Source organism: Mustela nivalis, assembly GCF_964662115.1.
Source record: "Mustela nivalis genome assembly, chromosome: 1".
Classification (NCBI taxonomy): domain Eukaryota; kingdom Metazoa; phylum Chordata; class Mammalia; order Carnivora; family Mustelidae; genus Mustela; species Mustela nivalis.
In genome coordinates, this window is record NC_139020.1 from 196,136,272 (window position 1) to 196,149,702 (window position 13,431).

General features: G+C 37.0%; 1 protein-coding gene across 9 annotated transcripts in view; it reads right to left on the reverse strand.

Moving 5' to 3' along the window:
* Positions 1-13,431, reverse strand: part of DOCK3 (dedicator of cytokinesis 3) — a 568,909-nt gene that overhangs the window by 389,232 nt on the left and 166,246 nt on the right. For all 9 annotated transcript variants that reach the window (XM_082702076.1, XM_082702074.1, XM_082702073.1 and 6 more), the window contains exon 3: positions 2,738-2,778. In XM_082702076.1, the coding sequence (XP_082558202.1) occupies positions 2,738-2,778 (41 nt within the window). The remainder of the gene's footprint in view (positions 1-2,737; positions 2,779-13,431) is intronic.

Sequence of the window (13,431 nt, forward strand, 5' to 3'; positions counted from 1 at the left end):
GGATGTCTTCATTGGAGAAATGTCTGCTCATGTCTTCTGCCCATTTCTTGATTGGATTATTTGTTCTTTGAGTGTTGAGTCCAATAAGTTCTTTATAGGTTTTGGATACTAGCCCTTCATCTGATATGTCACTTGCAAATGTCTTCTCCCATTCTGTCAGTTGGCTTTTGGTTTAGTTGACTGTTTCCTTTGCTGTGAAGAAGCTTTTCATCCTGATGAAGTCCCAATAGTTTACTTTTGCTTTTGTTTCCCCTGCCTCTGGAGACATGTCTAGCAAGAAATTGCTGAGGCTGAGGTCAAAGAGGATGCTGCCTGTGTTTTCCTCTAGGATTTTGATGGATTCCTATCTCATATTTAGGTCTTTCATCTCCTTTGAATTTATTTTGTGTACCGTTTAAGAAAGTGGTCCAGTTTCATTTTTCTTCATGTGGCTGTCCCAACTTCTCCAACACCATTTGTTGAAGAGATTATCTTTTTTCCATTAGATATTCTTTCCTGTTTTGTTGAAGATCAGGTGAGGTCCATTTCTGGGTTTTCTATTCTGTTCCATTGATCTATATGTCTGCTTTTGTGCTACTACCATACTGTTTTGATGACTATTGTTTTGTAATACAGCTTGAAGTCCAGAACTGTGATTCCTCTAGCTTTGCTCTTTTTTTTTTTTGCTACATTATTTTGGATTTTCAGGGTATTTTCTGATTCCGTATTAATTTTAGAATTTTTTCTTCCAGCTCTGTGAAAAATGCTCATGCTATTTTGGTAGGGATTGCACTGAATGTGTAGACAGCTTTGAGTAGTATGCATATTTTAACAATATTTTTTCTTCTAATCCATGAGCATGGAAGATTTTTCCAGTTTTTTGTCTTCCTCAATTTCTTTCATAAGTGTTCTATAGTTTTCAGAGTACCCATCTGTTACCTCTTTAGTTAGGATTATGCCTAAGTATCTTGCAGTTTTTAGTGCAACTGTAAACAGGATCAATTCCTTGATTTCTTTTTCTGATGATCCATTATTGGTGTACAGAAATACAACAGACTTCTGTGCATTGATTTTATATCCTGTGACTTTGCTGAATTCTTGTATGAGTTCTAGAAATTTTTTGGTGGAGTCTTTGGGTTCTCTCCATAGACCATCATGTCATCTGCAGAGAGTAAAAGTTTGACTTCTTTACCAATCTGCATGCTTTTTATTTAGTTCTTTTTGTTGTCGGATTGCTGAGGCTAGGACTTCCAGTACTATACTGAACAACAGTGGTGACAGTGAACATCCCTGTTGTGTACCTAGGGGAAAAGCTCTCAGTTCTTCCCTACTGAGGATAGATCTTTCATATATGGCATTTATGATATTCAAGTATATTCCTTCTATCGTTCCATTGTGGATGGTTTTTATCAAGAAATGGTGCTGTATTTTATCAAATGCTTTTCTACATCTATTGAGGAGATCATATTCTTATCCTTTCTTTTGTTATTGTGGTGTATCAAGTTGATTGGTATGTGGACACTGAACAACTTCTGCAACACAGGAATAAACCCACTTGGTTGAGGTGAATAACCCTTTCAACGTATTGTTGGATCCTATTAGCTACTATCTTAGTAAGAATTTTTTAAGAGTTTATTCATTTGTTCAGAGAGAGAGAGAGAGAAACCGAGACACAGAGCAAGTGCACAAGCAGGGAGAGCAGCAGGAAGAGCAGGCAGAGCAGGCAGAGGGAGAAGCTGACTCCCTGCTGAGCAAGTAGCCTGATGCAGGATTCAATCCCAGGACCATGGGATCATGACCTGAGTCAAAGGCAGATGCTTAATGGACTGAATCACCCAGGCATCCCCTTGGTAAGAATTTCTTTATCCATGTTCATCTGGGATATTGGTCTGTAATTCTCATTTTCCATGGGGTCTTTTTAAGATTAAGGTAATGCTGGACTCAAAGAATGAGTTTAGAAATTTTCCTTCCATTTCTGTTTTTTGGAACAGCTTAGAAGAATAGATATTAATTCTTTTTTAAGTGTTTGGTATAGGGGCGCCTGCATGGCTCAGTCATTAAGTATCTGTCTTTGGCTCAGGTCATGATCCCAGCATCCTGGGATCCAGTACTACATCAGCCTCCTTGCTTGACGGGAGGTCTGCTTCTCCTTCTCCCACTCCCTCTGTTTATGTTTCCTCTCTGTCAAATAAACAAATAAATTCTTTTAAATAAATAAATATTTGGTAGAATTCCCCTTAGAAGCTACCCGGCCCTACATTTTTATTTGTTGGGAGATTTTTTATTACAATTTCTTTGCCTGTTGTAGGTCTGTTTAAGTTTTCTATTTCTTACTGTTTCAGTTTTGGTACTTTACATGTTTCTAGGAATTTATCCATTTCTTCCAAGTTGCCCAATTTGTTGGCATGTAATTATTTACAATATTCTCTTACAATTGTTTGTATTTCTTTGGTGTTGGCTATGAGGTCAATTTACTTTTTGTCAAATTCTTGAAGGAAAAAATATTAATATCTCAAATAGGCTTTTTCAAAATGAGTTTTGCAGCTATGATCATACATCCATTTTCTGTCCTTTTAAAAAAAATTTTAATGCTGCTGACATAGAGTAGGGTAGGGTCTAATATAGCTCTGTAAAGTAAAGAAAGAGTGTGGCTATGGTAAAAGCTTAAAAGATGGACAAGTAAGAAATGTTTTTATAGCAAATAAACATACTAGGTCGCTTCTTACATTAGAAAGGATAACAATAAACTTTTCCTTACCTTTACATTTGGCTTCTTTGTTGAAACTCCTCTGTACCAACCTAAAACAAAGAATACAAAAGATATTAAATTCATATTGTCATTTTTCCTATAAAACACATAATGTATTTTATTTATTTATATAATGTGGTATTTTAGAGTGAAAAATTAATGCAAACCTTTCTAGTAAAGCCTCACTACTTATGTCTTTATTGAGTACTTTACTCTAAAAGGAATAGTCTTACATTAAATACATTTGCAATTTTCTTCAAAAGATACAACTTTCAACTGAATAAAGCCCAAAAAACTAAAAAAGACCTCAGAGGACATGTAATTCAACTCTATGAAAATTCCCAGATGAAACTGTGAGGGGCAGAAAAATGCCAAAGTCATATAGCTTTTTTGGTACTAGATAAAGACTATAGCCCAGACTTTGCTTCCTGATCTCATTCAGTGTCCCATGCACAAAACTACACTATGCTCATTTCTTGGCTTTACAGATGCTGAAGTTGATATCTGTGCTTCAGTTACTCCCTCTTAGCACTCATACACAGCAATAAGAATCAAAGTTTCAATTACATAATAAAAACAATTTTCAGAGAAAGGAAATTTCATTACCAATTTTTCTCAATTCCAATCTATTATTCTCAGAGGTTGTTACAGTTGCTCTGCTATGGTATAAGAGGGAAAAGTTCCAATGAACTGTACTGAAAGGAGGAAGATGAAGAAAAGGACATTATTGATAATAGCTAATAATGACTGAAAGCTTACTGTTTTAATTTCATGTACTGGAATTGACAGATTGTTCTTTCTATGTATTAACCTTTAAATCTTGCAACAAGCTATGAGGGAAAAAAATTTCCTGAAATCATAACAAACAATAAAAGAAGAAATATCCTTCTTTATGTTTAGTATAACAGCTGAAGTAATAAATTTTAATAACTCAATTTAAACCTTGGGAGTTTCAGTATCTTCATTTATTAAAAAGAAAAAAGTGATTTACCATAAGTGAGATTTTATAATAGCTTAAGAAACAAAATATAAAATGGTATCAGCAGGAATGGCAGAGAAGGATCTCTAAAAAGCCCTTCCTTAATAAAAGCAATTAGAATCCTGGCAAAAACTTTCAAAATCAAATTCTATAGAACTCTAGAAGTAAACCAAAGACCTGAAATAATTCAAATAGTACTTATTCAAGAAATCTGAATCTCGGTAAGAACAAAGACCTTTTTAACTTGCCCTTTCCCATCTCCCTTGCTGCAAGCCTTGTGTAAAACTTGAAAAAGAAAAACCCCAGGAGCAAGATAACGGAGGAATAGGAGACCTAAATTTTGTCTCCTCCCAAGAATTCAGCTAGATAGTTATCAAAGCATTCTGAACACCTACAAACTCAACAGGAGATTGAAGGAAAAAATAGCAGCAATTCTATGAACAGAAAAGCCACAACTCTTGGAAGGTAGGACATGCAAAGATATGAACCCAGGTGATATTTGGGAAGATAGACAATAGGGGGAGGGACCCTCGGTAAGCAGACTCCTGGCAAGTGACAGAGCAACAGAACACAAAATCAGAATTTTTAGAAGTTGGTTCCACTGAGGGACATGGCTCCAGTGGCTAAGTGGGGGGTGGAAGCCTCGCTGGGACAGTGTGGTCTCAGAACCATCGAAGACACAGAAAGACCAGGGGTGCCTGAGTATGGCAGAACTCCCAGATATCACAGTGGGGAAGCCAGCTGCAAAGAAGGAGCCAAGGAGTGGGCTCTCACCTTGGGGTCGCCATAAGCAATGATCCCCAGCACATTTGGGCCCCTACTCCTCAATCAGGGACCCAATGAGCAGCAGATCCAGGGAGACTCTCCTTCCTCCCCTGGGAGGAGCAGTATGAGGAGCGGCAGCACAGAAGGAGACCACAGCAATCTGCAGGATTTGGAAACTACAAACGGAGTTATATGCCAGAGATAGAAACACTTGGTCACAGACAAGATGAGCACAAAGTGCAGGCTGGAGACCAGGAAGACAAGAGTGATTGACTGCTTTTCTCTGAGGGCACACTGAGGAGGAGGACCCCAAGATCTCTCCTCCTCCAGAGCTGCAGATTGGGAGGGTACCATTTTCATTACATCTCCAAAGCTGCATGGAAAAAGCTTTCAGGGAACAAGAGCTACCAACAGCAAACCCGAGCAGATTCCTTAGTCTGGATCCTGGCAAGGGCAAGGAACTTCCACCCGGACAAGACATTTGAGAATCACTGCAATAGGCCCCTTCTCCAGAAGATCAGCAAGAACATTCAACCAAGACAAAGTTTACAGATGAAAGAGAACTGCAAATTAAAGGGGAATACAGAGCATAGAATTCATGGCTTTTTCCCCATGATTCTTTCACCTTTCAAAGTTAATTTTTAAAATTTTCTTTATTTGTTCTTTTTATATTTTTATTTTTATTCTTTCCTTTTATTTAAATTTTAATTTATTTTTTCAGTGTTACAAGATTCATTGATTATACACCACACCCAGTGCTCCATGCAATACATGCCCTCCTTAATACCCATCACCAGGCTCACCCATCTCCTCCCCTCCCCTCCAAAACCCTCAGTTTGTTTCTCAGAGTCCACAGTCTCTCATGGTTTGTCTCCCTCTTTTCAACCAATATCTTTTTAAAATCTTTTTAAATTTTCATTTTACACTCATATTCTAACCCCTTATTGATAGAACCCCACTGTCTCTATGTGTAGATATATATTTTTTTTCCTTCAAAATTTTGTGATACAGGTTCTTCTGACAAACCAATATATACCTTAAATCTAGTGTATGGCTTTGTTCTACTCTCCTACCTCATCACATTCCATCCTTTTTTATTTAACTTTTTCCCTCTTTTCTCCACCAAATTCTTATCAATTTCCTTTTTAAAATCTTTTAAAATTTTCATCTTTACAGTCCTATTCCATCATTTCACCATATTTACCCTTACATTTGTGTATATAAAGGTTTTTCTTTCTTTAAAATTCTGAGAGGTGCCAAAATCTAGTACGTGACTCTGTTCTGTTCATCAGCGTGATCATATTCTTCTTTTCATTTATCTTTTTCCCCTTTCCGTTCCCCAGGTTTTGGGTCTCTTCTGATTCGCTTAGTGTGTATTTTTCTGAGGTCGTTGTTACCTTTTAAGCATTTTGTTCTCTCATTCATCTATTCTTCTCTGAAGAAAATGACAAAACGTAAAAACTCACCTCAAAAAAAAAAAAAAAACGGTACCAAGAAAAAGGGACCTAATCACCTAATCAATATTCACATTAGTAAGATGTCAGAACTAGGGTTCAGAATGATGACTATAAAGATATTAGCTGGGTTTAGAAAAAGCATGGAGGATACTAGAGAATCCCTTTCTGGAGAAACAACTAAAATCTAACCAACTCAAAATCAAAAAGGTTATTAATGAGGTGCAATAAAAAAAGGAGGTTCTAACTGCTAGGATAAATGGTGCAGAAGACAGAATTGGTGATATAGAAGACCAAATGAAGGAGAATAAAGAAGCTTAGAAAAAGAGAGATAAACAACTATTGGATCAGAACTCAAGAAATAAGTGATACTATAAGATGAAACAATATTAGAAAAATTGGGATCCCAGAAGAAGAAGAGAGAGAGAGAGGCGCAGAAAGTATATTGGAGCAAATTATAGCAGAGAACTTCCCTTAGGTGGGGAATGCAACAGGCATCAAAATCCAGGAGACAGACGGAACCCCCCTCAAAATCAACAAAAATAGGTCAACACCCCATCATCTAATTATAAAACTAGCAAGTGCTAGAGACAAAGAGAAAATCCTGAAAGCAGCTTGGGACAAGAAGTCTGTAACATACAATGGTAGAAATATTAAATTGGCAACAGAGTTATCCACACAGACCTGGCTGACCAGAAAGAACTGGTGTGATAGATTCAGAGCACTAAACGAGAAAATTATGCACCCAGGAATACTATACCCAGTTAGGCTCTCATTGAAAATAGGAGGAGAGATAAAAAGCTTCCAGGACAAACAAAAATTAAAAGAATTTGCAAACACCAAATCAACCCTACAGGAAATACTGAAAGGGGTCCTCTAAGCAAAGAGAGAGCCTAAAAGTAACACAGACCAGAAAGGAACAGAGACAATATACAGCAACTGTCACCTTATAGGCAATACAGTGGCACTAAATTCATATCTTTCAATAGTTACCCTGAACACCAATGGGCTAAATACCCCAATCAAAACACACAGGGTATCAGAATGGATTAAAAAAAAAAAAAGACCTATTGATAGGCTGTCTGCAAGAGACTCACTTTAGATCCAAAGACACCTCCAAATTTAAAGAGACAGGGTGGAAAACAATTTACCATGCTAATGGACATTGAAGGAAGGCTGGGGGTGGCAATCCTTATATCACATAAATTAGATTTTAAGCCAAAGACTGTAATAAGAGATGAGGAAGGACACTATATCTTATGTAATGGGCCTTTCCAACAAGAAGATCTAACAATTTTAAATATCTATACCCCTAGCATGGGAGAAGCCAACTATATAAACCAATTAATAACAAAACCAAAGAAACACGTCGACAATAATAAAATAATAGTAGGGGACGTTAACACCCCCCCTCACTGAAATACACAGATCATCCAAGCAAAAGATCAGCAAACACTTAAAGGCCTTAAATGGCACACTGGACCAGATGGACATCACAAATATATTCAGAACATTCCATTCCAAAGCAATAGAATACACATTCTTCTCTAGTGCTAGTGCACATGGAACATTCTCCAGAATAGATCACATCCTGGGTCATAAATCGAGGTCTCAACCGGTACCAAAAGATTGGGATCATTCCCTGCATACTTTCAGACCACAATGCTCTGAAACTAGAACTCAGTCACAAGAGGAAAGTGGAAAATAACTCAGATACATGGAAGCTAGAAAGCATCCTACGGAAGAATGAATGGCTCAACCAGGAAATTAAAGAAGAGTTGAAAAAATTCACGGAAACAAATGAAAATGAAAACACAACTCTTCAGAATCTTTGGGACACAGCAAAGACGATCCTGAGTGGAAAGTATATAGCAATACAAGCCTTTCTCAAGAAACAAGAAAGGTCTCAAATACACAACCTAAGCCTACACCTAAAGCAGCTGGACAAAGAACAGCAAATAAAGCCTAAACCCAGCAGGAAAAGTTCTATAATTAAGGTCAGAGCAGAAATCAATCAAATAGAAACCAAAAGAACAGTTGAACAAATCAACAAAACAAGGAGCTGCTTCTCTGAAAGAATAAGATTAAAAAAACCCCTGGCCAGAAGTATCAAAAAGAAAACCCACTCTCACCACTCTTGTTCAACATAGTATTAGAAGTCCTAGCAACAGCAATCAGACAACAAAGAGAAATAAAAGGTATCCAAATTGGCAATGAAGAAGTCAAACTCTCTCTCTTCGCAGATGACATGATTCTTTATATGGAAAACCCAAAAGACTCCACCCCCAAACTACTAGAACTCATACAACAATTCAGCAACATGGCAAGATACAAAGTCAATGTACAGAAATCAGTGGCTTTCTTATACACTAACAATGAAAATACAGAAAGGGAAATTAGAGAATCAATTCCATTTACTATAGCACCAAGAACCATCAGATACCTGGGAATAAACCTAACCAAAGAGGTAAAGGATCTGTACTCAAGGAACTATAGAACACTCATGAAAGAAATTGAAGAAGACACAAAAAGATGGAAGACCATTACATGTTCTTGGATCGGAAGAATAAACATTGTTAAAATGTCTATACTGCATAGAGCAACCTATACTTTTAATGCCATTTCAATCAAAATTCCACGAGTATTCTTCAAAGAGCTGGAGTAAATAATCCAAAAATTTGTATGGAAGCAGAAGAGACCCCAAATTGCTAAGGAAATGTTGAAAAAGAAAAGAAAAAGGACCCAAATTAATAAAATCATGAATGAAAGAGGAGAGATCACAAACCAACACCAAAGAAATACAAACAATTATAAGCACATATTACAAGCAACCGTATGCCAGCAAATTAGACCATCTGGAAGAAATGGATGCATTCCTAGAGACATATAAACTATCAAAACAGAACCAGGAAGAAACAGAAAACATGAACAGACCCATAACCAGTAAGAAGTCATCAAAAACCTCCCAACAAACAAGATCCCAGGACCACATGGCTCCCCAGGGGATTCTACCAAGTATTCAAAGAAGAATTAACACCTACTCTCCTGAAACTCTTCCAAAAAATAGAAATGGAAGGAAAAACTTCCAAACTCACTTGATGAGACCACCATTACTTTGCTCCCAAAACCAGACAAAGACCCCATCAAAAAAGAGAATTACAGACCACTATCCCTGATGAACATGGATGCAAAAATTCTCACCAAAATACTAGCCAGTATGATCCAACAGTACATTAAAAGGTTTATTCACCACAACCAAGGGGGATTTATTCCTGGGCTGCAAGGTTGGTTCAACATCCGCAAATCAATCAATGTGATACAATACATTAATAAAAGAAAGAACAAGAACCATATGATAGTCTCAAGACATGCTGAAAAAGCATGTGGCAAAGTACAGCATCATTTCTTTATCAAACTTCACAGTGTAGGGATAGAGGATACCTATGTCAATATAATAAAAGCCATCTCTGAAAAACCCACAGCAAATATAATTCTCAATGGGGGAAAACCGAGAGCTTTTCCCCCAAGGTCAGGAACATGGCAGGGATGTCCACTATCACCACTGCTATTCAACCTAGTACTAGAAGTCCTAGCCTCAGCAATCAGACAACAAAAAGAAAAAAAAGGCATCTGAATCAGCAAAAAAGAAGTCAAAACTCTCACTCTTTGCAGATGGTATGATACTTATGTGGAAAACCTGAAAGACTCCACCCCCAAACTGTGAGAACTCATACAGGAATTCAGTAAAGTGTCAGGATATAAAACCAATGCATGGAAATCAGTTGCATTTCTAAATACCAACAACAAGACAGAAGAAAGAGAAATTAAGGAGTCGATCCCATTTACAATTTCACCCAAAACCGTAAGATGTCTAGGAATAAATCTAACCTAAAAGGCAAATAATCTGTACTCAGAAAACCATAGGATACTATGAAAGAAACTGAGGAAGACACAAAGAAATGAAAAAATATCCCATGCTCACAGATTGGAAGAACAAATACTGTTAGAGAGGAGAAGGGAGTTGGGGTAAATTGGAAAGAGAGGTGAATCATGAGATATTATGGACTCTGAAAAACAATCTGAGGGGTTTGAAGTGGCGGGGGGTGGGAGGTTGGCGTACCAGGTGGTGGGTATTATAGAGGGCACTGATTGCATGGAGCACTGGGTGTGGTGAAAAAATAATGAATACTGTTATGCTGAAAATAAATAAATTAATTTAAAAAATTAAAAAATAAAATAAAATCCATTCTGATACCAAAAAAAAAAGAAAGAAAAATGTCTATGCTACCTAAAGCAATCTACACGTTTAATGCAATCCCATTCATTCAAAATATGAGCAACTTTTTTCAAAGAAATAGGACAAATAATCCTAAAAAAATTTTATTTTATTTTATTTTATTCAGTGATCCAAGCAAGATTCATTGTTTATATATCACACCTTGTGATGCATGCAATACATGCCGTCCTTAATATCCTAAAATTTGTATGGAATTAGAAAAGATCCCAAATAGCCAGAGTAATGTTGAAAAAGAAAACCAAAGCTGGTGGCATCCCAATTCCACCTGAAAACCAAATAATCAAGTAAAAAAAAAATGGGCAGAAAACATGAAAAGACCCTTCTCCAAAGAAGACATACAAATGGCTAACAGACACATGAGAAAATGTTCAACATCACTAGCCATCAGGGAAATTCAAATCAAAACCACATTGAGATACCACCTTACACCAATTAGAATGGCAAAAACTGATAAGGGAAGAAACAACAAATGTTGGAGACAATGTGGAGAAAGGGGAACTGTTTTGTTGTTGGTGGGAATACAAGTTGGTACAGCCACTTTGGAAAACAATGTGGAGGTTCCTCAAAAAGTTTAAAATAGAGCTAGCCTATGACCCAGCAATTGCACTGCTGGGTATTAACCCCAAAGACACAGATGTAGTGAAAAGAAGGGACACATGCACCCCAATGTTCATAGCAGCAATGTCCACAATAGCTAAACTGTGAAAGGAGCCGATATGCCCTTCAACAGATAAACGGACAGAGAAGATGCAGTCCATATATACAATGGAATATTACTCAGCAATCACAAAGGAAGAATACCCACCACTTGCATCAACATAGATGGAACTAGAGGAGATTATGCTAACTGAAATAACTCAATCAGAGAAAGACGATTATCATATGGTTTCACTTATATGTGAAACATAAGGAACAACATGGAGGACATTAAGAGAAGGAAGGGAAAAATGAACAGGGGGAATCAGAGGGGCAGATAGACCAGAAGAGACTATGGACCCCAGGAAACAAACTGAGGGCTTCAGAGGGCGGGGGGCCTGGGGGGATGGATTAGCCCAGTGATAGGTATTAAGGAAGGCACATACTGCAATGAGCACTGGGTGTTTTAAACACAAACAATGAATCATGGAACACTACATTAGGCTGAGTGAAATAAGTCAAGCAGAAAAAGTCAATTATCATATGGTTCCACTTACTTGTGGAACATAAGGAATAACATAGAGGACATTGGGAGAAGGAAAGGAAAAGTGAATTGGGGGAAATCAGAGGGAGAGATGAAGCATGAGAGACTATGGACTCTGAGAAACAAATGGGGTTTTGGAAGGGAGTGGATAGAAGTTGGGTTAGCCTGGTGGTGGATATTAAAGAGGGCACATATTGCATGGAGCACTGGGTGTGGTACATAAACAATGAATCTTGGAACACTGAAAAAATAAAATTAAATTTAAAAAAAAACTAATGAAGGGGACACCTAGGTGGCTTAGTGGGCTAAAGCCTCTGCCTTCAGCTCAGGTCATGATCTCAGGGTCCTGGGATCAAGCCCTACATCAGGTTCTCTGCTCAGTGGGAGCCTGCTTCCCCTGCTCTCTCTGCCTGTCACTCTGCCTACTTGGGATCTCTCTCTGTGTCAAATAAATAAATTTTTTTAAAAAACTAATGAAGTACTATATGGTAACTAACATAATAAAATTTTTTTTAAGAATTACAAATTAAAACAACAATAAGATACCATTACATATCTACCATAAAGGCCAAAATCAAAATATTGACAACACCAAATTCTGATAAGGATGTGGAGCAACAGGAACTTTCATTCATTGCTGATGGGAATCCAAAATGGTACAGCCATTTTGTGAGGTTGTTTGGCAGTTTTTTACAAACCTAAATATTCTCTTACCATTTGATTCATAAGTCTGACTCTCTGGTATTTACTCAAATGAAGTGAACATTTATGTCCACACAAAAACCTGCACCTGGATGTTTTTAGCAACTTTATTCATAACTGCCAAAATGTGGAAGCAACCAAGATGACCTTCAAGTACATGGATAAATAAACAGTGGTACATCCAGTACATCCACTGGTATATTATTTAGTGATAAAAAAGATACAATCTATCAAGCCACAAAAAAATGAAGGAACTTAAAGTGTATATTACTAAATGAGAAAAGCCAATCTGAAAATGTCACATACTATGATTCCAACTATATGACATTGATAAAAGGCAATACCATGGAGAGACAGTAAAAAGATCCGTGATTGCCAAGGGTTGGAGGGAGGGAGGGATAAATAGGTGCAGAGTATTTTTAGGGCAGTGACACTATTCTGTATGACACTATAATGGTGGATACATGTCATCAAACATTTATCAAAACCAAGAGAATGTACAACACCAAGAGTGAACCCTGATGTATACTCTGGATCTTGGGTGACAATGATGTGCCAACATAGGTTCACTAATTTTAACAAATGTACCCATTCTGGTGTGGATGTTGATAGTGGAAGAGGCTGTACATGTGTGGAGGTAGGAGATATATGGGAATTCACTATACTTTCTGTGCAGTTTTTCTGGCAGCCTAAAACTACTCTAAAAAATAAAGCATATTTTTAATGCACTTACTGTATGACTCTCCAACCCCAACTCAAAGTATTTACCCAATAGAAAAAAAAATTCATATGAAAATCTATATACAACATTTAAAACATTTATTCATAATCTCCAAAAAGAAAGCAGTTCATAGTCTATCAATGGTTACATGGATAAATAAAATGTGGCTTAAATCTGTATGAGGAAATACCACTTTAAAAAAATGAGCCACAGATACATACAACATGAATGAATTTTAATGCATTATGCAAAGTGAAAAAAAAAAGCCAGACACAACAAGCTATATAACGTATGATCCTATTTATATAACATCCTACAAAACACAAAATTAGAGGGACAGAAAATAAAACAGTGGTTGCCAGGGCTGGGGGAAGGGGATTGAGAAGGAAGGTTGACTACAAGGAACCTGATGTTACATTTAGGGAAGACAAAAAAAAAAGTTCTATATCCTAACTGTGGTGATAGTTACAAAAGTATACATTTATCAAAATTCACAGAAATATACTCCAAAAAGGATGACATTCACTGCACATAGGTTATGCCCCAATAACCTGACTAAAGCAACACACACACATACATACAGACAACAGGATAACATTTCACAT